General features: G+C 35.5%; 1 protein-coding gene across 16 annotated transcripts in view; it reads right to left on the bottom strand.

The window, feature by feature from the left end:
* BBX (BBX high mobility group box domain containing) overlaps nucleotides 1–26,119 on the bottom strand; it is a 351,434-nt gene that overhangs the window by 121,062 nt on the left and 204,253 nt on the right. For all 16 annotated transcript variants that reach the window (XM_072614108.1, XM_072614111.1, XM_072614110.1 and 13 more), the window contains 2 exons: nucleotides 14,099–14,269; nucleotides 9,509–9,751 (listed from right to left, as the gene is read on the bottom strand). In XM_072614108.1, the coding sequence (XP_072470209.1) occupies nucleotides 9,509–9,751; nucleotides 14,099–14,260 (405 nt within the window). In that variant the 5' untranslated portion in view covers nucleotides 14,261–14,269. The remainder of the gene's footprint in view (nucleotides 1–9,508; nucleotides 9,752–14,098; nucleotides 14,270–26,119) is intronic.

Here is a 26,119-nt window from a genome sequence, read left to right on the forward strand (position 1 = left end):
ATGTAATATTTGTAAAAAAAAGTACAATGTCTAAAATGAATGGAAGAACAGTATAAAAGTACATTTTCTTGGTCAGTCCAAATTTTAATATTGTTTCTAGTTCTAGACATTAATTAAGGAAACAAATTAACAAGCTATAACATGGCTAGAGGAATGTGATTACAATGATGAAACCTACAAGAATCAGCTGAAATTACCACTACTTGGCCCATGCCTTAAAGAGATCAAAGAAAGAAAAAATGTACCCACAAGGACCAAACTCTAGCCACAATGAAGTACTCACAGGTTCTCTGAACCCAACTTAGGCTTTTTCTCCTCTTGTCTTTGGTCATACACTTTCTCCTGTTTAGAATATGCTTTCTCTACTTCCATTTGTCTAAATCATACTTATCCTTCCAGGCTGAGCTCACAGTCACTTCCTTCAGAAAACCTCTGGACACGGTATATCCCACACGGAACATATCACTCCCAACTCCAACCATTCCTCCTTCAATTTCTTTATTTCTGTTAATGACACTACCATCACTTTTCCCTTCTCCTCATCCCTGTCTCTCAATGGCTGCTCCTCTAAATAGCTCATATTTCCATAGTACTTTAAGGTTTACCAAGATAACAAACTTCTGAAATAGATAATACAAGTAGTATTTTCCCCACTTGTTATAAATGAGGATAGTACTGTTTGTTCTACAACTAAAATTTCACCCCCAATCATAGATATAGACATATACATATATGTGCATTTAAATACATTAGGAATATATACATTTAGGTATATAGATATAAGCATAATATATCTACACATATATACACATACACACATTTATATAAATCTAGACATTTTAAAAATACTTAAAAAAAACAAAAACCCAAGCTTCAGTAGCTCTTTATTGCCTCTGGGAGAAAACAGAGACCCCAACACCTCTCATCTATAGCTCTCCACAATAAGGGAATCCACCCTGCCTTTTTAGCCTTATTTTACATTTTTCTTTTTTATGTGCTCTTTCCAGCCAAACTAGACTACTTTATTTTTCCCTAAGCTCAACATTCCTTCTCCTCTCTGATATTTCAAGCCATTCACCACCGAGCTCCAGTCTTTTCAGTGCTGTAATACAATACTCTCCTTAATATACCTAGTGGTCCAGCCAAACTGTCTTATTCCTTGTCTTTCACACATGACATTCCCTTTTTTGTCTTGGTGTCTCTGAAGTCTCTCCCACCCATCCCTCCCCAACTTCTTAGAATCCCTTCTTTCAAAGGTTAATCTAAATATCACCTTCTACATGAGACTCTTCTGACTCCCTCAACTACTAGCACCTTCTTTCAAAAAATTACTTGGTATTCATTTGAACATTTTTGTATATATTCATATACTTTATATATACACACATATAATCTATAGTTATGAAATGTAAGCTCTCTGAGGGCAAGAAGTGTTTAATTACTCTCTTTGTATCCCCAAAGCATAGCACAGTGGTTGTCACATGTTGGATGCTTAATAAATCTTTGTTGACTGATTGCCTCTTCTTTCACACCAGCCATTTTCCTCATGTGTGGAAAGTACTACCTACTTAACTTCTTCTCTCAGAATCCTTAGCTTTCTTAAATATCCAACTCAGGCACCATTTCTTCCATGATGCTTTCCCTTTTCCCCTCAGTTACTAATATTGTTCTCCTCAAATGCCCATATATTTACTTCTCTTTGTTTATATTATATCCCACTACGTCACCCAGTAGAATATAAGCTTCTTGAAAGCAAATTATTTCATTTTTGCCAGCCTTTGTATTCCTAGTATTTAGCATAATATCTTATATGTAGTAGATGCTTAATAAATATCTATTGAAATTTACTTATAATAAAATACATTTATTAAGTGAACTGGATTATATGTAAAGCAAGTATAAACAATTAGTGTGAGAGCAGGTTAGAAAGGCAGACTGAAACTGACTGTAAAGAGCCTTCAATGCCAGGATCAGGAACCTGTATACTTAGTAGGCAAGAGGAAGCTGCCAAAGTTTCTGCTTGTTTTCTTAGAGGAAGAGTACAACAATAATAATACTAACAATAATTCATATATAGCATCTTGAAGTCAGTGAATTAGAGATTACTAGGGCAGCTGACTGAACAATGTATTGGAAAGGATCAGGAGTTTTTATTTTATCCCAGAGGCAATAAGGACTTATTGACAATTTTTTTCAAAGCTGACCTATGCCTTAGGAATATTATTTTTATGATTGTGTGAAAGTCTATTGGAGAAGCTGAGAAACTGAAAGGAGGGAAGATAATTAGGAGACTATTATCATACTCTTATGAAGTAGCAATGAGTAAAGAGAAAAGAGGAACTAATAACTATCATGAGATGCCCTGATATTAAAAGAAATGCTGTAGCAAAAGAACTGATGAGACTTGGGAACAGATTTCAGATGAAGAGTTGGAGAGAAAAAACATCAAAGGTGACTTTCAAACTTATGAACTATGGATGTCTAGGAAGGTAAGACAGAAATAGGAAAGGTTAGAGTAGGTCAGTAGGTGGTAGATTTGTGGGGAGAGAAAATAATCAATTCCATTTTATACATGTTGACTTGAAGGTGCCTAAAGATGGCCAACAGGTAGTCTGTGATGAGGAATGGGAGTTCAGGAAAGAGATTAGTACTAGATATGTACATAGCTAGCTAGAAGTTATCTTCAAAGAGATAATAACTGATCCTAGATGTGATTACTCAAGGAGAGAGTGAAAAGAAAAATGAAAAAAGCAATCAAGGGCACTCTAGCATTGAGAAATTGCCATGTTTTAGGGAGTGGGAGATGACTGATAATCAGTTAATAAAGGAGATTGAACAAAGTGGTCACACAGGTAAGAGTGATAGGGATAACTGTGACAGGAAACCCATTATCTAACCACAAAGCTTTCTTCCCTCTCCCCCAACACCCACACCCACAAACACCCACACATACACACCCACCCCACCCCCATACACACAAACACATACACACACACACACACACACACACACACACATACACACCCAGACCCACCCACCCCCACACAAACACCCCCCCCACAAACACACCCCCACACACAAACACACCCAAACACCCACAAACATACACCCTCTCCCCGCCCCCCGCCACACACACACACTAGAATAGGGACTGGACCTATGATTTCACTAATATAACATTCATTCAATGATTTCATTTCCTGGTGAGGAAAACTTTCTCTGACCAATGAGGATCGGTATCTTCTTTTCAATTAGACTTTGAGAAAACTGCCTAGGGAACTAAGAGACTAAGTGACTTACCAAAAATTTGTCTTCTAATGGAAGGAAATCTTCGTTCACTGCTCCTAGGTCTCCCTTCCGGGATCCTGTAGAATAATTTTTATGTCTCTTCTAGATAAGAGTCTTTCATATGCTTATAGACAGTCAAAATATTTTCCCTGTGATTTTTCTTCTCCAAGCCAGATATCTCTGAATTTATTTGAATAATCTTTTTTGTTTCTTCAACATCTTGGTCAACTAAGCCTTTCATGTCCTCTTAGAATATAACGTCCCTGAATACAGAGTATTTATCTCAGCATCTAATATATCTTTCTTCTTGGTCAGTCATATCCCACTCTTCATGACCAGCTTTGGAGTTTCCCCGGCAAAGATACTAGAGTATTTTGACATTTCCTTCTCCAGTTCATTTTACAGATGAGGAAACTGAGGCCAATAGGGTTAAGTGACTTGGCCAGGGTCACACAGCTAGTAAGCATCTGAGACTAGATTTGAATTCAGGTCTTCTTGACTCCAGAACCAGTGCTCAGTGCACTGTGCCACCTTGCTGACCCTAGTGTACAGCAGACACTATTTTTATTTTATTAAGATAAACATTTGTTAAATTTTCATCTTAATGCTCTAACATGGATTTATCAAATTCAGATACTAATGGTTAGATGAAAGAGGAAATTCAAGAGTTAATGATTCAAATAGTATATGAATTTCTGGCTTATTCATCTTTGTATTCTTTACAGCAACCTGCTAAACAGCATATTAGAGAGAGTGATGGGCATGGATTTCGAAAAACTTGAGTTTAAATCTGACCTTGGACACTTATTAGTTGAGTGAGACATGTCACTTATCTTCTCTCAACTTCAGTTTCCTCATTCATAAAATGTGAGTAACACTATGTATCTCCCGGGGTTGTTGTGAGGATAAAGTGAGATAATATTTGTAAGTCATTTTGCAATTCTTGAAGTAAATGCTGTATAAACAACAGCTAGTAGTAGTATTAATTATTATTATTACAGCATACGGAATGTAGCAGTCCCTCAATAAACAAGAGTTGCATCAATCAGTGAAGGAATGAATTGACTCCTATGTCGTTCACTTCCATCTAAGTGTCTAATTGTAGTATGTCCTAGCAAAGTGACATGCATACCATTTTAGAATAGGTATAAGTTTTCCAGCCTTCCCCTCATCCTTCTCTTTATCATAATTCTATTTAGAGAAATGAAAGCTATGCGAACCAGGTATTTGACTATTTTGTTATTAATTCTGAAGATTATTATGCTGTCCAAGTGATGAGTAAAATGATCCTTTTGCAGACATACTGTGGACTATCTACTCCAAGTTCATAAGAACATTTAAATAAGCTAAAATAACATACTTCTACTTTTTGACTGTTTTGTTTTTGGATTAGTCATGAGTCTCTTAACTGCAGTGGCACATTCAGAAATCAGAACCTGTGAACATTCACAACATTGCACCATCATATACATTGCCAAAATTAAGAAACGAACATAGGTTGCATGCTCAGAATGATATTTTAAAATTACTTGTACCCTGTTCAGAAGCAAATGTCTTTAGAATACCGAAAACAACCATTCAGCTGTGAAAATTAGCATGGAATAACAATCCTAGAGCAGAAATAAAGTGAAAGTAAACCCAGGGATGACTACTCATGCTCCTTACCAGGGGGTGCATGAGTACCAAAGACTTTGGGAAGAGTTAGTGCAAACTAGCAGGTTTAAAAAAAAAAAAAAAAGACTTTTATCTCCAGACTTGCATTGCTCTTCATGACAAACATTTCCCCTATCTCTAAGTTTTAAAAGTTTGATTTTTTGAGTTATTCTAGTTTAAAACAAGGTAGGAAAAGAGCTGTCAAATATTTTCCTTCAACTGGAAATGATTGAACAGATGAAATATTCTTTAAAAATGTTATCAACAGCTGTAATTATCAAAACCTAATGATAATTATTAAAAATAGAAAAGTAGATGAATAGGAAAGCTAAGACAAGGAAGAATCAGAAATAACTGAAGTCTACCTAGTGGTAAATAAAGCCCAAAACATAAATTATCTAAAACTCCTTCTTTGATAATAACTGCTAGAAAAACTGGAAAGTAGTATGGTAGATATTAGGGTTTTTTCTAACACATTATATTTTAAAATAAATTCAAAATGAATATGAGCTTTAAATATTAAGGTCATATTGAAAATCGGAAGAAAAACAGATCATACTTTTTGCAGCTATGGAACTTAACTAATCAAGTGAAAGAAGCAATTATAAATGGTAAGATAGGTAAGTTTTATTATATGAAGTTAGTTACAAAGTTTTTCCAAAAAGTAATGCATTTAGGATAAGAAAGGAAACAGTCAACTAGGAAAAAAAGATCTCTGTCCAAATATCTCTGATAAGAATTTGATGTGCAAGATATATAGATAACCCATAGAAATATAACAAAGACATTACCAAATTTTAAAAAATGGTAAAAAGTTATGGATAGAATTCTCAAAAGAAGAATTTCAAAATATTTGCTGTTGAAAGAATGCTTGAAATCACTAATAACAGGAAAAATGAAAATCAAAACAACTCTGAAATGTAGTTACATATGTAGCATGCCCTGCAAACTGGTGAAGATCACAAAAGAAAGGAAGAATCAATGTTAGAGGGGTTGTAAAGATACGTACACTAATGCATTGTTAGTAGTGCTGCGAATTAGCACAACCATCCTGGAAATTTGAAATTATAGAAACAAAGTGACTAATAGGTCCAAACATTTTGTCCCAAAAATTTGATCCCCTACTAGGAATTTACCACCCAAAGAAGGTCACTGGCCAAAAAAAAAAAAAAGTAGCATACACATCAAAACATTGATAGTAACTTTTCTTGTGGCAACAAAATACTGGAAACAAAGTAAATATACATTGCTTGTGGAATCAATGATCAAAAGAAATTATGATATATGAATGCAATGGAATGTTGCTGTGTTATAAGAAACAATAAATATGATACAGAGAAGTATAGAAAGACTTACATGAATTGATTCAAAAAGAAGTAAGCAGAAGAAAACAATACAAAAATTATTATAACAATGTAAATGGAAAGAAAGAATGACAATTACAAAATAATCAAAACTGAATGTTGTGAAATTATAAAGAAATTTGGCTCCAAAGAAGACATGAATATAGGTTGCTATATTTTCTCCTTTGCAGGGAAAAGAGTTCATCAATTTGGAATATTGCATTTGACTACAGATATTTTTAATGCATTGATTGGGTCTGGTAAATTTTTTCTTCTTTCCCTTTCTATTTTTTAAATAAATGCTTTGTTATAAAAGATGGTTCTGTTGGTGGGAAAGGAGAAGGATACAGGAGGAAATCTAACTGATATAGCAAACATTATATCAATAAAATAATCAACTTTTAAAAACCCACCAAACATAAATGTGTGAACATTTAAAGGAATGTGGTCTCTTAGCAAGGAAGAATATTTTTTACCCCAAAGGTTAAAAAGATTATATGTAACCAGAAATAAGGTTTTAAAAGCAACAGTTCAATTAAAGCTATAACTCACAAAGAATTAATAGAAGTACTCAATACTTTTAATTTGATTGTTGAACCCTCTATGGGATAATGGCTCAAAGTTTCAGATTACAAATCAACTACATAATGACTCTAAAATACCTGAATCTTCCAGATAACTTCCACAGGAAACAGGACAATGAATGACTTATGAACTACTATAAACAATGGAAAATGTGACTGACCATGTCACCATAGTTAACAGCACTGTGGGTTGTCAAATTAAGAAATTTCATTATAATAGTATCACGGTGAAAAATTGTTTTGGTATTATTTCATATTATCTTTAATATTAAGTCTCAGCAGTCAGACTGGGAACCTAATTAAGTAATTAGACACAGATTTCCTGTATGAAAATAATACTTCCTTCTCTTAAAAGTGGCCACCTATTGGGTTTGCAAATTAGCTGTGTTTAAGAAAAGGCAAACAATCTGTTTGGAACAGACTGTATGTTATCCCTACTCAGTAATCCAAATAACACACTGAAGTGTTTAATTATAGAAGTGTAATAGAGCTCAATGTGAGTTTTCAAATAATGGACTCTTTTTGTTTGTTAACTGTATAGACTTAAATATGAATAAATGATATGCCTATTTAATGGAAAGGAATTATTGTTTAGTATATTACTGGATATCTGCTGAAAGAATGAAAATAACCTATCCTTTTAAGTGAATTTAGTTTTAAAATTCTCTGATTTAAAAAAAAATACAATAAAGCTGGCTTCAATAATTATTAAATATAATTCCAACAAAAATGACAGATATAATAAACATATAAAGCTCTATATTCATTAATTACATATCTACTATGCTAATAATAATTCATTCAAGATGCATAAACACTTTATGGGGAATTTTTATGTTCCACGTTAGCTTGTTAAGAACTTTATAAAAATACGGAGCCTGACAACGTGATTTTTCCCCACACTGAGCTATCTAATAAAATGAGTCACTTGAAACTCACTATTTTCTCCCCTGCTGGTTGTGTTTCTCACAGAGGTTAAACAACTGTTTGTTTTTATGAACTAAGGGTTATTTTATCTTCATTCATATTTAACTAATAAATAATACTCTTTTGTGTTCCTTTTATTTAGGGCCTGACTTCAAAATGCACAGTAAAAGGAATTTTAATTTATTTTCTCAATCAATTTAGTGAACAAAACTCAGATAGTTTCTTTAAAAAAATATAGAAATTGCTATCATATGAGCACAGATTAATGCTCTGTCTCTGGAATAATTTTCCCACCTGGAAATGGCTGAAATTAAGTACTTCAAACAAAGTGGGTTTTTGTACATATATGCACAAAATAAAAAAGTATGCACTTTGTTTTATCATGATTTCTTTTTATTTTCTTTTTTGGGAAGGGGGAAGGGTAGCTCAAGCTTTAAGACTTTACCAAAAATAAGTCAAGTTGACTCTTTCCATAAATAATCATGTTGAATCTAATCCAACTCTTCATAGGGAAACAGGTCTAGAAAGGAAAAAACTGTTTTTCTAAGGTCACACTGGGCAAAAAGAGACCTAAAAGTCATGTCACCTGACTCCTAGTTCAGTATTCTTTGTTGCATACTATAATTAAGTTACTCTACAAAGACCTCACTTGAGTAAATCAAGGCCGAGCCATCACAGCTATTGGAAATTCTTCCACTGAAGTGGCTCTGCTGTCACAGTAATTTATTTCTAATATCCACCTGATTTTCTCTAGGGTCAAATTTACAGGGAATAAGAATCTAATGATGTTTTCTTCCTTAAATTCATAGCAGAGGATTGCTGCAAAACAGCATCCACAATGAGGAAAAGCATCTTGGAAATTAGTGGTCAATGGCAATTTCAAGCAATATTTTTGAGTATTTTTATAGAATAAGGAGACACAACTAAGACAGGCAAGATTCTCACATTCTTATCACTATCACATAGCTAGAGATTTGCTCTGGGCACAGAGTAAGTGCTTAATAAATATCTAATTTGATCATTAAATCTTTCTCTTTACAGCAGCAAAAAACTGGAAACTAAAGGGGATACTCATCGACTGGGCAACAGCTGGACTGGGCAACCGTATGGTGTAGATAGATGATGGAATACTATTTATTGTGCTCCAAGAGAATAAATGAAAAAACATAATTTCAAAAGGTCATGCACAGACTTCTATGAACTGATGTTGAGGGAAGTAAGCAGAACCAGAAGAACAATTTTATATCATGACATCAATAATACAAAAAAGAATAATTCTAAATGCTTCTACATGCGGATAAAGAATGAAAGGAGTAGAACCAGGACAACTTACACAATAAAAATACTATAAATATAAACAAATATGAAAGCAGTTAGAACTCCATCAATACAGTGACCATTTATGATCCTACAGGACCAGTAATGAACCATGCCATCTACCTCCTCACAGAGAGGTGAGAGATTTAGGGTGCAGAAAGAGACATTTTTTTAACCTTGTCAATGAAAGAATTGTTTTACTTAATATGCACATGTATCACAAGGAATATGTTCTCGATTTTTTTTAATAGGGCCAGAATCAGGAGAAAAAATAGATTATGCCTATTAAAAAAAACACTTCATGAAATTTTAAAAGTACAAAAATACCTAATTGAGTTATTGTCATAGTAACTCATACCCCTCATAGTTGCTAACCATTTTGTGACTAATACATACCTCCTTGGCCATGTCTGTATATTTCTGTTTTTCCTTTGGGTCTAGAACTGCCCACCAATCAGCTAGTATCTTGGTAGCACCACGGTTATCCAGCCGGGGGTGTTCCTGACGAACAAGGGAGCGATGGCGTTTACAAAATAAAAGAAATGCATTCATTGGTCTACGAGCTCGCTGCTCTGAAGATTCATCATCTTCAGTTTCATCTACATCATGCTCTAGGCCATCAGCTCCAAGAAGTTGGACCTATTAGCACAAAAAAATGAAAAAGATTATTTAGAGACTTTCCCTTTTTATCAAAAAACAAAGTTAAAAATAAAGTACAATAATTAAACGACTGAAGTGCTATAACATATTGAAAAGACTAGTAGAGGAAGCATAGATTTCTTAGATCTATTTAACAATTTTGATACAGTCATGACAACCCAGGGAAATGATTATCATTTTATCTCATGGACACTATATTTTCAGATATTATAGTATATATTATATAGTATATATGTTATATACTTTAAAAAATTAGTAACAGCAATATTTTAGTTAATACTTAACCTCTGTGAAGACAAAAATAGATTATGATTTTTTTCCTCCAGTTATCAATAGAGGAATTATCCAGAAATTAATGTTGGGACAATCTAACATTTAAAAAATGAAGAGAAGGCTATAATTAAAATTTTAAGTCCACAAAAAATTAACATCTTCCTAGTAGTAAAGAAAGGCAATGGACAGTGGAAGAAGCAGTTGATTCAAGTAAATTAAATCTATGCTCATTTAATTTTTTGAAATAAAATATCTGATGGAACTAACCTCATAGAGGTTCAAAAAGTAGGAGTCACTAAAGTCTCCTACCTATTAACTTTCATATTCAGTCAGTCATAATTCACACTCATACCTTCCCTTTCTTTCTATTCTCACTCAAGTTTTTGAACCTCTTATTATCTATCACTTGAACTAGTGAAACAGCCTTCTAATCAAACTCTTCTATTTCAGTTGTTTCCATCTGCAATCCATCCTGCATGCATTCAGAATAATCTCCTGAAAACAGCTCTGATAGTGTCATTGCAAAGCTCCAAAAGCTTTGATGGCTGACTACTTCTAGAGAGTTAGAAAAACAAACCAATCAACAAATAAACCAAACCCACTACTAGTCTGACTTTGAAAGTTTTCAATAATCTATCTCTAGAATCATACATAAAAAAAATATTTATAGTAGCCCTTTTTTTTGTGGTGGAAAAGAATTGGAAATTGAGGGAGTACCTATCAATTGGAGAATGGCAGAACAAGATATGGCATAAGCATATGATAGAATACTATTGTGTTGTGAAAAATGAAGGATGGTATTAGAGACACCTGCAAAATATCTTTGAAGTGAAGTAAGTAGAACCAGCAGAACAATTTATAAAATAATAATGATATTATAAAGACAAACAAATTTGAAAGACAGATCAATACAATGATCAACCACAGATCCATGGCACTCATATTGGTGGTGGTGGTGTTTATCCATTTTTGAATTCTGTCTCACTTTTCATAATTCTCTTTTGGCATTTTCTCTTCAGCTCACTTTTACTGATGAGGAAATGGAGGCAAGTATTAAGGGCTAAGTGATGTATTCAGGCTCACCCAGCTAGAAGCCAGATTTGAATTTATGAAGATGATTCTTCCTGACTCCAGGCCCTCCAGGTACAGATCCACTGTACCATCTAACTGCCCATTAGAGAACATATCAACCACTTCAAGATGAAGAAGTGACTGACAGTACAAATTGAAAAATATTTTGGGGAGATATGGCTAATGAGGAGAATTTGCTTTGTCTGTATTTGCAACAGGTTACTCCCCAACCCTTGCTTTCTCAATGGGTGGCAAGAGGAAGAGATTCAGAACTGAAAATAAAATAATAAACAAAAAAAATCTACCTTCAACTTTCCTTTCCAATTTTATATACAACTATTCTCCCCATGTGAACCCTCTACTCTAACCAAGTTAGTTTACTTAATAACCCCTGAATATCATTTTATGCTTACCCTTCTCTCCATTTATTTATGCCATTTTTTAAGTCTAAAATTCCCCTCCCATCTCTGACTTCCAAAGTTCTTCTCTTTTTTCAAAGCATTTCTCAGATTCTACCTCCTTGTGAAACCTTCCATAACCACCATTGTCAGATAAATCAAGCAATGGATCTGCAGTCAGGAGTTCCAGTAAATCCTGCCTCTAATATTAGTGAGCTGGTCACTTATTCTCCTCCTAGCCTGAACTAGTTGTCCTCTAAAGTCCCTTCTAGTTCTAGACCTAGTTCTAGACCTAGGCACCATAATTCCTTCTCCTTTTGACTATCGACAAATATTTACCTTTCAAAAACTTCATCTCATTTATATACTGTCTTATATTGTAATTATTTGTTTACATTGACAGGTTCTCCTAAAGAGGTCAGAAGATTCTGTCTGGAGAGCTGAGAGCACATCTGATATTTCTTTTTAACACACCAGCATCAAGCACAGTGTCTTATATAAAACAGGCATTTAATTTAGGTGTTGAATGAATAAACATTTGTGAAAAATTTCACAAAGGCTATGTGAGAGGGAAGAAAGGTAAATTATGTTTGAACGTAAAGGAATCATAGAAAAAAACATTCATCAAGGAAAAAATTCAAACTATAATTGTAATGGGTTTCAAGATATCAGTTGCAAATACAAAAGGGATTTAGGTGTCCTTCCTTGAAGGTATGAAGCCAAAATCTTTCTCAAAGAGCCCATAGAATGCCCAGAATTATCAAGAATTATACAAAAAAAATCTTAATCTTGGATAAAATCATGGTATACTTGGAATATCACACTTTAAAAAAAAGACAAAGTTGGGAGGAATCAAAAGGAAAAAAAGGAGATGGAAGATCCTCTAGAACAGAGAAGAGAAAAAAATGCTGAACTTCTATCTAAAAAGAAGTAAGCTAAGAGAGTACATGATGAAAGATAACAAAGAATTTTTAAAATAGAAAAGTGAAATCATCTCTGCCAAATCCCAAAACATCAAAACTGAAAGGGGAGAGGCAAGTCTGCAAAAATTAAAAGTTATAATTTTATAACAAATAAAATGACAAGGTATTGGATATAGCAAATAATAAATCTAAGGATCTAATTTGTTACTCATAAGAGTTGGTATAGGGTAAGCATGAAAATTATTTTAAGAAGGGTTGGTTCATATGAAAATAGGTCTATAGATAAGTTGCTAAAATAAACTTTGGCATATATCTCTAACCCCTAATGTTCTTATATAGGAACATAATCATGCTCATTCACGCAATATTTCTTGATGCCATTGTTGAATAGACTGTTGTCAATTAATCTAGGATGGCATGTGTTATGTTCTTATGTTTAAAACACAATTTCAAATATACCATACTTCTACATTTAACTAACTGGCAAATATGCATAGAGCACTCTGCATATTGAGTCAATAACTGTAAAGTTTCATTGAATTTACATGTAACGAGGCTTCTATATAGCCTGGGGCAGTTAGCATATGCTACTGGTATAAGAAAAGGAAATATGATTAATTGGTGGAGAGAATCCTGAGGAAATGTTGTATCCCTGGGTAAGGATCAGAATCGTAGTCAAAGGCTCTTCAGGAGACAGAGAGAAAAGTGGACAAAGTATATTCCAGGGAATAAGAAAAGACCCAGAAGGTGCACATATGGATAGGGAATACAGCTCTTTAACATGTCGATTTCCAGCTTGTTTCCACAAAAACTTCAGAGAGACAGTTCATTGAGTGAGATCAGGCCTTCTTTCTTGGTTTAAGCTAGGATCTTTTCTCACTCTAATCTAAAGAGCACATTTGTATTTGTATACTTTCTGGTATGTTTTATTTATACACCTTCTCTGATTTATGTTTTGCTTGGATTTGAATGTGTATATTCACTATTTCCTATTTGTAATAGTTTTTGCGTTTCACAGTTTGATGGAGAGGGGTGAAGATGGTGAGCGTAGTAAGCTAATGGGCTAATCTTTGTCTTAAGAAAGACCACAGAAGTTGTTTGCTTTCTGAATTCCTAAAATTCATAACTATTTATCTGAGATATTGGAGTAGGAACACAGAAATATAATTCTAGTCCTTTGAGCCTCTTAGAGACCTGAGAAAAGAGTACACAGCATCAAAGTGCTCTTGAGGCTCACCTGTCTCTCAATTTCATTTTCTGGTGCTATAGGAATGGATCCTGGTTCTCTTCCTTTCCACAAATGTGGCCAGATTACAGGCTACTTATAAGGCATGTCTATAGATTAAAACAACGTGATACATGTTACCTATGTTAAACATACAAAGGAGCAGAAAGCTATAATGAAGAAAAATCTCAGGGCCATGTCTATTTGGTTCTGAATATATCACATGTTTTGGGATGCAGGTTTTGCCCCCCATAAGTGTTTTGCTTAGTTGGTTACTCATGTTTTTATATATTCCTTCAATATTCTGAAGATGGTTCAGGAGTTGGGGCAAAGCAAGAGTTTACAAATGTGCTGTATATAATGGAAAAGTGACTATAAAGTGCTTTAATAATCAACTCAATAAATCTCTAATATCTTCATTAAATGACAGAATTACCTTATCAATATCTTCTTCTTCCTCTTCCTCTTCCTCCTCTTCAGAAAAGTCAAGAAGTTTCTTTGCTAGTAATGGATGCCACTGAAGACACTTCCTCTTTGGTCGTTTTCCAGTTCCTTCCCCTTCTGCTGAATGATCCTTATTTCTATTACTGCCTTTCATTACTGTGACCTACAGTAAGGGATTGGGGGGAGGGGGAACAATCAAAAGAAAATTTGATTAAATTAGTTTAGTCACTTGAACTTTTAAACCAATTAATATTCTAATGACTAAATAAACTAATCTAACCACTCAGGGATTTATTGGATTAAATAAAACCAAAGGTCACAATAAAACCCCTATCTACTCAGCCAAATTAAGCTGATACACATTTCCCTTCTTCTACTGGGTAACTTCAGAACTTACTAGCAAATATGATGTTTCAAAAATGACAAGCAAGGCAAGCTTGCTTTGTGTACACTCACGGATATATATATCCACTTTATTAATAAAGTATAGCAACTGCCCAATAAATATATACAATCTGATCTTCATAGTCCATGAACTAAATTATAATTGATATATTACATTCCTGTGAGCTTGTAGGCTCACAAAATTTATCAGCTCTGAAACAGAAAATATCCCCAAAGATCTGATTGCAAGTGAGTCAACATTACAAATAATCTAATAATGTAATGAGAATCTTTATTATGAATTAATCAAGAATTACTTCAATGTAGATTTATTTAAAAAAATTACCACCTGAAAATGGGCCAATGGACTCTAAAAAGGTGCTAACATCATTACTAAGAAGGCAAATCCCTGCTCCATGTTTGTCTGAAAAATATCTCTATACATGACTTGCACAGCCCTTAACTTCTGCTGAATATCTCTAGCAATGACATAACAGAGGAAGCATTCCATTCTACCCACTTTCTCCCTAGTGACTGCTTATACAAAGCTACCAAATACCCACAAACAAGTACTGATTAGTTAGAAAGTTCAGTGTAATTTTCAAGTACAGTTTTTGTGGTGTGTTGAACAGTGCACTTTTAGTTTACACTCCAATTTTCCAAATAAAAATATGCAGATATCTTTTCTTTCCATAGATACCTTTGACATGTGATGGGCCAAGGTTTGATAAGATTTGTTAGGGATTATTGTTATGAGAAAAAAACAATGCATGACTTGGAAGTATTTACACCTAGGTAGCAAATTACTGTAAGTATGCTATCAAGAATCTACTAAAGTACCAGACTTGGGAAATCACACTCTTTATTGGAAGACAATGGGAGAAATGATTAAATATACAAAAATTTGCTTTTTACATTTTCAAGAATTTATCCCATCTACAAAGTGATACTGATGATTTCTCTAACCCACTGATGTTCCAAGCAAATGTATTCTTGATGCTGTTATCATTAACCAGAATAGAACACTGTGATTCCTACTTTAGCTTTCGAATAAAATTAAATTAAATTAAAATATACTAGACAAGTTTCCCAAGTTTCCTGCTCTTTTCTTGACCTCCTGTCTCTGTTGGCTGCTGTATTTGTCCTTCATTCTGGAAGAGGACCATGACATCAAGGTGATGACATGACTTGCAGTTGACTTTGATTTGAGTGAGAAAAGGCTGTGCAAGTCACCAGCCTCACTTTCTTCTCCTCAGCCATCTGGGTCTAGCGGCCAGATATTCATTGGGATGACTGGAGATGGTCCAAGAAGCATTGTGGGACCCTGGCCCTTTTAGACTTAGGTCTTATCACATTCTCACTTTGAGTGTGATACACCCATTCAATGAATAGGCCTCTTTAAGTATCTACTCAAGGGATGGCCCCTTTTAATCAAAAAAAAATCTGGGAGGGAAAGACCCTCAGGGTTCCTGGGCAAAAGACAAACAGTGACTATTTAGTATTTACTGTAGTACTGTAAATACTAATAGTCTCTGTTGGCAAATATATCTTTCATACCCCCAAACTCTCTCTTTCCATGTCAGATCAGCTGTTGAATTCTATTGACTCTCCTTGGTAGTATTTTCAGGACTCGGCCCTTTTGTTACAGTCCCACTGCTACCTAATTCAAGGCCTTTAGGCATCCTAATAATCCCTTCAGATTCTTGCTATTACCACTCACTCTACATATCACTGACAATCAATTTTCCTAAAGCAAAATTCTTATCCTGTTATTCTCTTTCTCAAATATATTCAATGACCACTGAATAACAGTTTAGTTTAACAATCAAGACCCTCCTTAATTTGGCCCTAACCTCCCTTTTTTCTTGCCTTATTCTACATTATTTCCCCTTTACATAACATAATCCAAGTATATTGAATTTTCAACACATTGAGTCCTCTCAATACATTCCTTTTTCTCTGACTCCATGCTTTTGTTCATTCCTTTCCCTTTCTCTGGAATACCGTTCCATCCAAATGTATACATCCTGAATGCCAAATTCCTAATCAACACCATGGGGACTGCTCTCTCCATTTGGATACCTACTCTTCTTTTGGCTTCAGTTTCTCTCTGGTCATCTGCTCTTTCTCTTCTGAATCCTCATACTTTTCCACTCTTTAACCACAGGTATCACCTAATGTTCTGTCCTTAGTCTCTTCTCTTTTATTTGGTCATCTCATTAACTCTTATCACTTCAAAGGTCATCTGCACGCATAAGACCACCAAATGTACCTCTCTACTCTTGACTTCTCACAGAGCAAGAGTCATGCATTTCCATCTGCCAATTTCCTACATCAATCTGTAAGGCCCAATGGTAACTTAAGCTCAACATTTTCTCATGGCATGCTGATAGTAATAACAGCAGCTACTATTTACGTAGCACCTGTTATGCGCCAAGCACCAAGCTAAGCACTTTACAAATATTATTCCCATTTTACAGTTAAAGAAATAAAAAGGGAAATAGATGCAATGCTTTAAGGTTTGCAAAGTGCTTTAAAAATATTATCCCATTTTATCCTCACAACAACCCTGGGAGGTAGGTACTATTATTATCCCCATTTTACAGAATATGAAGCCAAGGGGGACAGGTTAAGTGAATTGTCCAATGTACAGCTAGTAAGTGTCCAAGGCCAGATTTTACCCATGGCCTTCCTCTTTCTGTTTCTTGTGTCTCTGTCTCCCTTTCTCCCCACACATATACACAAGAACATTTGAAGATAATTCAGAAATAGAAGGGAAGTAAAAAAGTTGGAAAGGAGGATGCTATGTGTAAAGACAAGAGAAAGAAAAATTTTGAAGTCCAACACTATATTTATGAAGAAACAAAGATATAACTATTATTCTTGTCCTACAAAAATGACATTTTAAAATATGATTTCTTACCCTTGAGAAGTGGCTGATTAAGCTAAATGTGTAAAGTAAATCAAGTGATCTGTTTACTTAAATGGGTCATATTTCTACCTATACTGTAATTTCACATAGATTAAAGGATATCTCTGGGATAATCCTTCCACCATGTGTTACTGGTGATCAGTCTACTTTACCCACAGCGCTTCAGAATTGTATTGTTTAGGCATTCAAATATAAAGACTCAGAATTGAGACTTCTTATTCATTATCAAATGAATAATGCATTAAAAGTACTTTTTAAGCCCTGAGCACTTTATTATTATCCAATTATAACACTGAGGTTATTGTCAATTATAATTACTTATCAAATATTTTACATTCATTTTCCCATCCAAAAAATGGGTTTATAATTATCATTTTTAAAATAAGATAAATCAGTGTGGTACAACGCAAGCATCGCTGGATTTGATTTCAAAGAATATCAGTTTAAATTCCAACTCTGCTGCCTTCTACCCATGTGTTCATGAGCAACTAACTAAACTCATTTCTCCAAGCCTCAATATCTTCGTACATAAAGAGGATACAATTAGATGGCCTCTAAGCTCTCTTCCAACTGTAAATCTATGATCCTATATGTGTATTCTTCTATACTATATTAGAAAGGAAATATTCACTTTACTGGAATGTATTTGCAAATGTCAGTTTAGTAATGAGCAATGAATAACAGTACTCAATTGTGTTATTCAAATATAATATGCCTATTTTAGGAAGAAATTGAAAACAGCAACACATTAAGAAGAAAAAAATTAAAGGAAACACCTTGTCTCCTGAGAAATACCTATTCCCTACCTCAGTGCTATATTCTTTCAAACTTGTGGCATATTTGTCTCTAGTGTAACAATGGCATGTGATCTTCATGGATATCACAGTTTGGTAAAGTAGACTTAATAGGTTTTTCTTAACACCAATATTTTCAGGAAAGGCCCCTTAGAAAACTTACAAAGTTTTTCTTCAGAGCCCTCAAGTTTTCTTTCCTTTGCTTTTTCCTTGCTTTTCTCCAGTTCCCAGTGCCCTCTCTATCCTCAAGCCCCATCTCTATCATACTCTCAGAAAATGATATAATATCAACATATACAAATCTCTGTAGATGTAACAAAATGTATTACCACTCCAATAAGCACTTATTTATCAATGAACAGGTGAAAAAGGAATTTTTTAGTGGAACTCAAATCACCCAGCACCACTAATCCCCTCACTCCAGTCCCCTCAAAAAACGCTGTAACTGCCCAACCTGACAACACTTAATACAAGCTGAGAATGATGTAGTTTAAAAAGTTTTTCTTTTAGGCTGCAGCGAAGGGCCAGATCCAAAGTAACTATGGCAAGGTAGCATCTTTGGCTGTTCATATTTTGTCATATAAAATTTCACAGATTTGGTGACTTTCCTGGAGTTCAGTACTTTGCACTTAGTCTTCTAGAGACCTTCCCTAATTCTTCCCATCTATGACCTGCCAGATCAGATTTTGTACCCTGATAGTACTTAGCTTTTATAACCCTTGAAGGTCCTCATCAGATAAATATTGTATAGCATATTTATCTGTGACTGTCTTATTCTTCTACTAGAATATGAGCTCCTTAAGGGATCATATTTTGATCCTTAAGGATCAAATAAGCAACAAATTTAGGATCCACAATATACCAGGTACCGTTCTAGGCAGTGGGAATACAGAAACAAAAAAGTGAAACAATCCCTACTCATGAGAAGTTCACATTCTAGTGATGAGTTTTCAGAACAGTCCCTAGTATAGCACTCAACACATATCAGGCACTCAGTAATTATGTCGCATTGTATTATATCATTGTATCATATCACATTGGCATGTATTATATCATAATGACATGTAGTAGGTAAAAGCATCTCCTAGTACCAATACCTTGCAAAATGTGCCAATAGTATTCATCACTCTACATTTTTCAGAATAAATGGTTTGAAGGACTACATCCTGTCATGACAACAAAATGTGAGCACTGAGATATCAGAAAAATGAAGTATTAGTGACCCAGAGTGGGAAATCAAGTACTCTTATCTCATGATATACAGCAGCACAATTCAATTAGACTAACTATAAAACTCCTGGGAGATAAATGCCCTGGCAAGTGCTAAATATTATTACTTATTGTAATTCTAATGACTTCCAAACTAGAGATGGCACAGATGAAAAATTTCTCATTCAATGAACTAATGTGCTCCTTTCAGATGTAATTCAGCCATGCTATTCATGCAAAGAGTGTTAGTCTATGACTCGACTGTACATGGGCAGCTTCGAGTTGAAACCTTAGCTCCTTAAGATGCTATCAAGAGTCTTCTCATGAATACTAATGAGGCACCCACTGTTCAGAGAAGAATGTATTTGTACTAGCAGTCTACTCCCACAGTCTTACGTAAATAAGGAATACTTATTTTTAAGGTTGAAAACTATAGAAATTAATATTTAAGCCTTGGAGGACAAACAAAATGCTGATAATAAAATGTTGCTCTATGATATCATTACAGGTACAGAAAAAGAAAAAGAATGCAGTGCAAAGAATCATGCAAACATGGATGTTGAGAAGAAATTATAATTAATTTACATAAAGGAATCAATAAAAGGTCCAGGATACCCTGCATCCAACACACACCTATGGGTGTTCAGGAGCCCACATTTCATCTTGCCCTAAAATTTCATTTAGTCTCGTAAGAGTCCCCACATTTCCCTTCTTAAATTAACGAAAAAGTTACTTCTTTCTTTCCTTTCTACAAGTCAGTCTTTCCACATGATAATTAATCCCCTTGCCAAAATGATTATCATTATTTACCATTATTAAACCTCAGCAATTCAAATTCAGTTTGACAAATATTGCAAAGTACTGTGCTAGGTAGCAAGTATACCAAGAGAAGAATTAAGGAGAAGGGGAGGGAGCAGAGAAAAGGAGGGGGAAAGGGCAGGAAGAGGAGGAGAAAAAAAAACAAACAGCATTCTCTGCTCTAAAGAAGTTAAGCTTCTACTACTATCTTATGCATCTACAGTACAAAGGCACTGCTTCAATGAACATGTCAACTGAAACAGGCAAGAAAGCTACTGTATGACATCCTAAGTAATCCGGCCCCCAATTATTTATTTAAACTCATTTGTTACCTCTCCCTAGCAAGGATCCTTTCCTTTTGTCAGTCCAAGCTTCCTTATCCTTCACCCACAGCATATTCATTCACTCCCATCTTCATACCTTTATTCATTCTGTTCTCCCTGAATGGAGCACCTTCATTTCTCTCCTCTGCTTATTCAAATACTCCCAAATGCTTCAAGCTTTACTTCTACCCAACCTTGCTCCAGTCAAGAGAAACATTTTTCCCTTCCTGAATATTCAGAACTTTAAATAGCTACGATGAATATTTTGGCACATCATTACATTCAATTTAGCATTTTATTGGACATTGCTTTTTATGGTTCTCTGTTTCATGTCTATTTGCTTCATGTAAGTTGTCGACTTCAAAAATGGTAATACGAAATTGTGTAGAGATAAACGTAAAGTTTTGCATATAGGTTTAAAAATCCAACTGTAAAAACTAAAGGATTGGAAATGGAGACATAACTAGATAATAATTCATACAGCCAAGATCTAAAGGTTTTAGTGGACCACAAGTTCAATACAAATTAACAGTATAAAAGCTAGTATAAGTAGACTTCATTAAGAGAGGCACAGCATCTAAATTAAGAGGTGTCAATCACACCACGCTCTTTTCTGAATGGACATCTGGAGTAACTGATTTGGAAGCCATATTTTAGGAAGAACATTGACAACCTAGAATACGTTCCAAGGTTGGTGATTGTTGTGTTTGTCCTTCATTCTCAAAGAGGATCATGACATCAAGGTGATGACATGACTTGCAGTTGACTTTGATTTGAGTGACAGAGAGCTGTGCAAGGTCACCAACCTCACTTTCTTCTCCTGAGCCATCTGGATCCAGTGGCCTGATATTTATCAGGATGGGACAGAATGGTGAAAGAACTGGAAGCAATATCCTATGAGGAATTAGGGATGCTCCTCCTAAGCAGACTTGTGCAGATAGGCCAGCTGTTTTCAAGTATTTGAAAAGTTGTCACAGGGAGAAAGGGATTAGGCTTTTACTGGTTGGCCACAGAAGGCAGAGTTATATTTACTATATATGTTATATTACACCTAAATAATAAGAGAAAGCTGCAGAATGGTGTATCTAAGTATTATTATAGAAAAACTTCCTAATGCTTAGAGTTTCTCCAAAGTGTAATGACAAAGCCTGAGAAGAAGTGGTTTCCCTTTCACTGAAGATTTAAAAGGGACTGGATGATATCTTAGTGGGGAGGTTGTAAAGGGGAATCCTATTCACACGTGGGCTGAACTGCCTAATTTCTTAAGCTCCTTTTAATTCTCTTCCTCCTATAACTCTGATGTTAATTTAAGGCTTTTAGTAATTTCCACTATATCACACTGCCAGCTGTATAACATGGCCAGGGGCCATATAGCACAATACTGTAGTAAAAATGAGGTACTCAATAAATCCATGCAAAATTAAATTGGCTAGCAATAAAAATGACTCCCTAGTTTTTTACTTCCCTTCACAGGTCTTTTAAGTGATTGAAAGGTGAGATTGGAGCCTCTAATTATTTTTTGCTGATAATTTTTATGCTCACAATAAAAATATTTATTTTTAATGAAAGTAGCAAGGTTAATAAATAGGGAGAGTTATTGAGGATGATAAGCAGAGATCAGAAAAGAAATATGAGGAAAAGAATCAGGAAAATTCTGATGACTCTTTTTGAAGGTGTCACGGTAAGTCAGTGACCAACAACTTTTGGTTCTAGTCCAAATCTTTGCTTTATGTGTTGCAAAATCCATTCATCACACCCAAGAACACAGGTTTGTCTTTCATGTGACCCTTCATTAAGTACCATAAGGCAATTCCAGTTAAGTCCTGGACTTGGAGTGAGGAAGATCTGAATTCAAATTCTTCCTTAAATACCTCTTAGCTGTATGATCCTGGGTAAGTTGCCTTGTATCTATACACCTCAGTTGCCACAATACCTTTTCTCTTAGTTTTAGAAAATTGCATAGACCCTTGAACAGTTAAATGACTTTGCCCAGGTCGCGTAGCAAGAGGACTTTCATGGCCAGCTCTCTATCAACCCTGCCAATGATGGGAGGAGGAGGGGCTGTGGCATCAGTCAGGTGGGCTGAGGTTCCATTCTCTTTAAGTGAGAGAACAAATCCAAAACCTGGCAACATTTGATTATTTGCCAAATTCCATAGTTTCTTCTCAATCTTTATCCTTCCTGACTTCTCTGTAGCCTTTGACATTCTCTGTCTGGATGCCCTCTCCTGTATGGATTTTTGTCACACCATGAAAAAAAGTCTATTGGATTTGGCAATGAAGATTATTACTTACTTTTGGAGAGATCAGCATCAGCTTAGTCATGAGATTGGAAACTATATTGCAAAGGACTGAAAAGTGAGTAAAGATAAGAAGTATAGACAGTTTTTTCCCTAGGAGTTTGGCAGCAGAAGGGAGGAGAGATATAGGATGCTAATTTGAAGTGATGGTTGGGTCAAATGAGGGTTAGGTTTCCGTTTTAACCTAGGCATGCCAGTAGGTAGCAAGGAAGCAGCCAGCAGATAAAGAAAAACTGACAATTTGAATGTGAAGGTAGGGAATGATTTGGGAAGCACTTTACTGGAGAAGGGAGGTGATAAGATCAAGAGTACAAGCAGAAGGGTTGTCCATGAGGGTTGATCATAGACTGGAACAGGGGATTCTTAACTCATTTTGTGTCATGGATTATTTTAATAGTCAGCCTAGAGAAGCCTTCCTCAGAATTATGCTTTTAAATGTATAAAATAAAAATCATAGGACTATAATGGAAATTAATTGTACTGAAATATAGTTATCAAAATATTTATTTTTTAAATTTCACAAACCACAGGTTTAAAAGCTGTTGGACTAAAGACTGAGACAATGGGGAATGATCAAGGGGTTTTGATATGCAGAACTCAAAATAAATAGTTTCAATTTTCTCTTTAAGGTACAGGGCAAGTGTGGGGGCTGGGGTTGGAGACAGAGGACATAGTTTGAAATAGAAGCTACTGGAAATGCGATAGAGTTGATGAGAGGGTAGTTCAAGTATTACCTTACTGAAGTAAGGGGGTCCTAGTTAAGATAAGATGACATAAATCTATATATGTATATCTAGTGAGCACAATTTTGGGACTTCCTCCAGCACTGTTTAGCTGGACACAAGAAGGGCAGGCAGAAAAATATGATGCCAATAATTAAGGATTAGGGTTGGCAAGGCATGGATAGTGATAGTACAAAGGAGAGAACAGCATGCCACTGAAATGTTCAGCTACAAAGTCAAGGTTAGGAAGGAAAATAAAACATAAAAAGGGTAATGATGTAAATGAGCATCGAAGGGTGGAAGGAACAGTGGTTACCATGAGGATGAATAGTAGTAGTAGTAGTTTAGAGAGATGCAGGATTCCTGGCTCAGTAAGAAGGCAGATAAAATTCAGTTTTATACTGATAGTAACAATCCAAAGCACTTTTATGATTCTCTGAAAGCTATTTATGAACCAAAAGCCTATGGCACATCACAACTACTCAGTGCTGAGGGAGTCACATTGATTAGTGATAAGGACATGATCCTAGAGAGATGGACTGAACACTTCCATAGTGTTCTCAATAGATCATGATCAATCAATGCTGAGGCCACTGACTGTTTACCTCAGGTTGAAGTCAATCCCTCCTTAGCTACTGAAGGAGAGGTTTTGAGAGTCATTAGGCTCCTTTCATGTGACAAAGCACCTGGTGCTGATTCTATTCCAACTGAGATTTACAAGGTAGGGGACCACTGCTCATACAAAAGTTGACTGAAATTTTCCAGGTTATATGCCAAGAGGAAGTTATCCTCCAGGAATTCAAGGATGCCTCCATTATCCATCTCTATAAAGGTAAAGGGAATAGATTGTCCTGCAACAATCACAAGGGAGTCTGATCCTTCACCTGGAAGATAGTCATATACTTTAGAGTTAGTGTTCAGAAAGGGCCAGTCGATATAGTATTTGCTGCCCAACCACTGCAGGAGAAATGCCAGGAGCAGAACAGAGGTCTGTACACAACACTGTAGATCTGACCAAGGCCTTTGACACTATTGGTTGTGAGGGCTGATGGAAAATTATGTCAAAATTTGGTTGCTCAGAGAAGGTCATCAGTTTTGTACATCAGTTTCATGATGGCCTGTTTGCCCAGGTTCTGGATAGTGGACAATGCTCTCTTGCCTTCCTGATCAACAATGGAGTGAAACAGGGCTGTGTGCTTGCTCCTGTGCTTTTTTAGCATGATGTTTTCAGCCATGTTGACAAATGCTTTCAATGAGGATGAATATAGCATCAAGGTCAACTACCATACTGATGGTAAGTTCTTCAATTTGAAAAGGCTACAAACCAAGCCCAAAGTGGAGGAAGTGATGGTGCATGATTTTCTGTTTGTAGATGATTGTGCAGTCAATGAAACCTCTGAAGCTGAAATGTAACAAAGTATGGATCAATTCCCTGATGCCTGTGCTAATTTTGGCCAAACAATTAACACCAAGAAAACACAGGTGCTCCATCAGCCACCACCACACCATCCATACGTGGAACTATCAGATACAACAAATGGAGAAGTTTTGAATGCTGTGGATAAGTTCACTTACCTTGGTAGTGTACTTTACAGGGATGTACATATTGACAAAGAGGTTGGCACATGCATTGCCAGAACTAGCTTAGTGTTTGAGGTGCTGTGAAGAAAAGTTTGGGAGAGAAGAAGTATTTGACTATCAGACTGAAGGTCTACAGAGCTGTTGTGCTGACTTCATTGTTTTATGCCTATGAAACAAGGACAGTCTACCAGCACCATGCCAGGAAACTGAATTGCCAGGAAACTGAATTGCTTCCATTTGAACTGCCTTAGGAAGATTCTGAGGATCACTTGGCAGGATAAGGTACCAGACACTGAAGTCCTTGCTTGAGCTGAATTGCCAAGTATTCAAAGTATGCTTCAGAGAGTGCAACTCTGATGGGCTGGCCATGTTGTTTGAATGCAAAATACACTCTTGCCAAAAAGACTATTTTATGGAAAACTTGCACAGAGCAGGTGATCACATGGTGGTCAGAAGAAGTGATACAAGGATACTCTCAAGGTATCTCTCAAGAACTTTGTATTTGACTATGCTGCATGGAAGATACTGGCACAGGAGTGCTCAGCATGGTGTGCCCACATCAGAAAGGGTGATGTGCTCTACAAGCAAAGCAGAATTGAGACAGCACAAAGTAAACATAGGATGCACAAATTTAGAGCATCCACCCCAAATGTTCACATGGACTATCTGTGCCCAATCTATAGTAAAGCATTCCGAACTTGTATTGGTCTGATCAGTCAGTCATACACCCTGAAACTTCACTTTATCATGGTGATGTCATTTTGGTTCTCTTCGAGAATGAAAGATAACAGCCAACCAGTCGTAGATAAGGAGAAGTGAGGAACAGGAAGAGAAGCAATGATAGGGGCTTAAGGCCACATAATTTACAGATTGATTAGGGAAGTAGAACTCCTGTAGGGTGATAGTCAGATCAATCATATGACTTCCCCTATGTATGTCTACATTGTAGTGAAGGAGTGGCTTTTGGGAGC

This window comes from Notamacropus eugenii, chromosome 5 (assembly GCF_028372415.1).
Source record: "Notamacropus eugenii isolate mMacEug1 chromosome 5, mMacEug1.pri_v2, whole genome shotgun sequence".
Lineage (NCBI taxonomy): Eukaryota > Metazoa > Chordata > Mammalia > Diprotodontia > Macropodidae > Notamacropus > Notamacropus eugenii.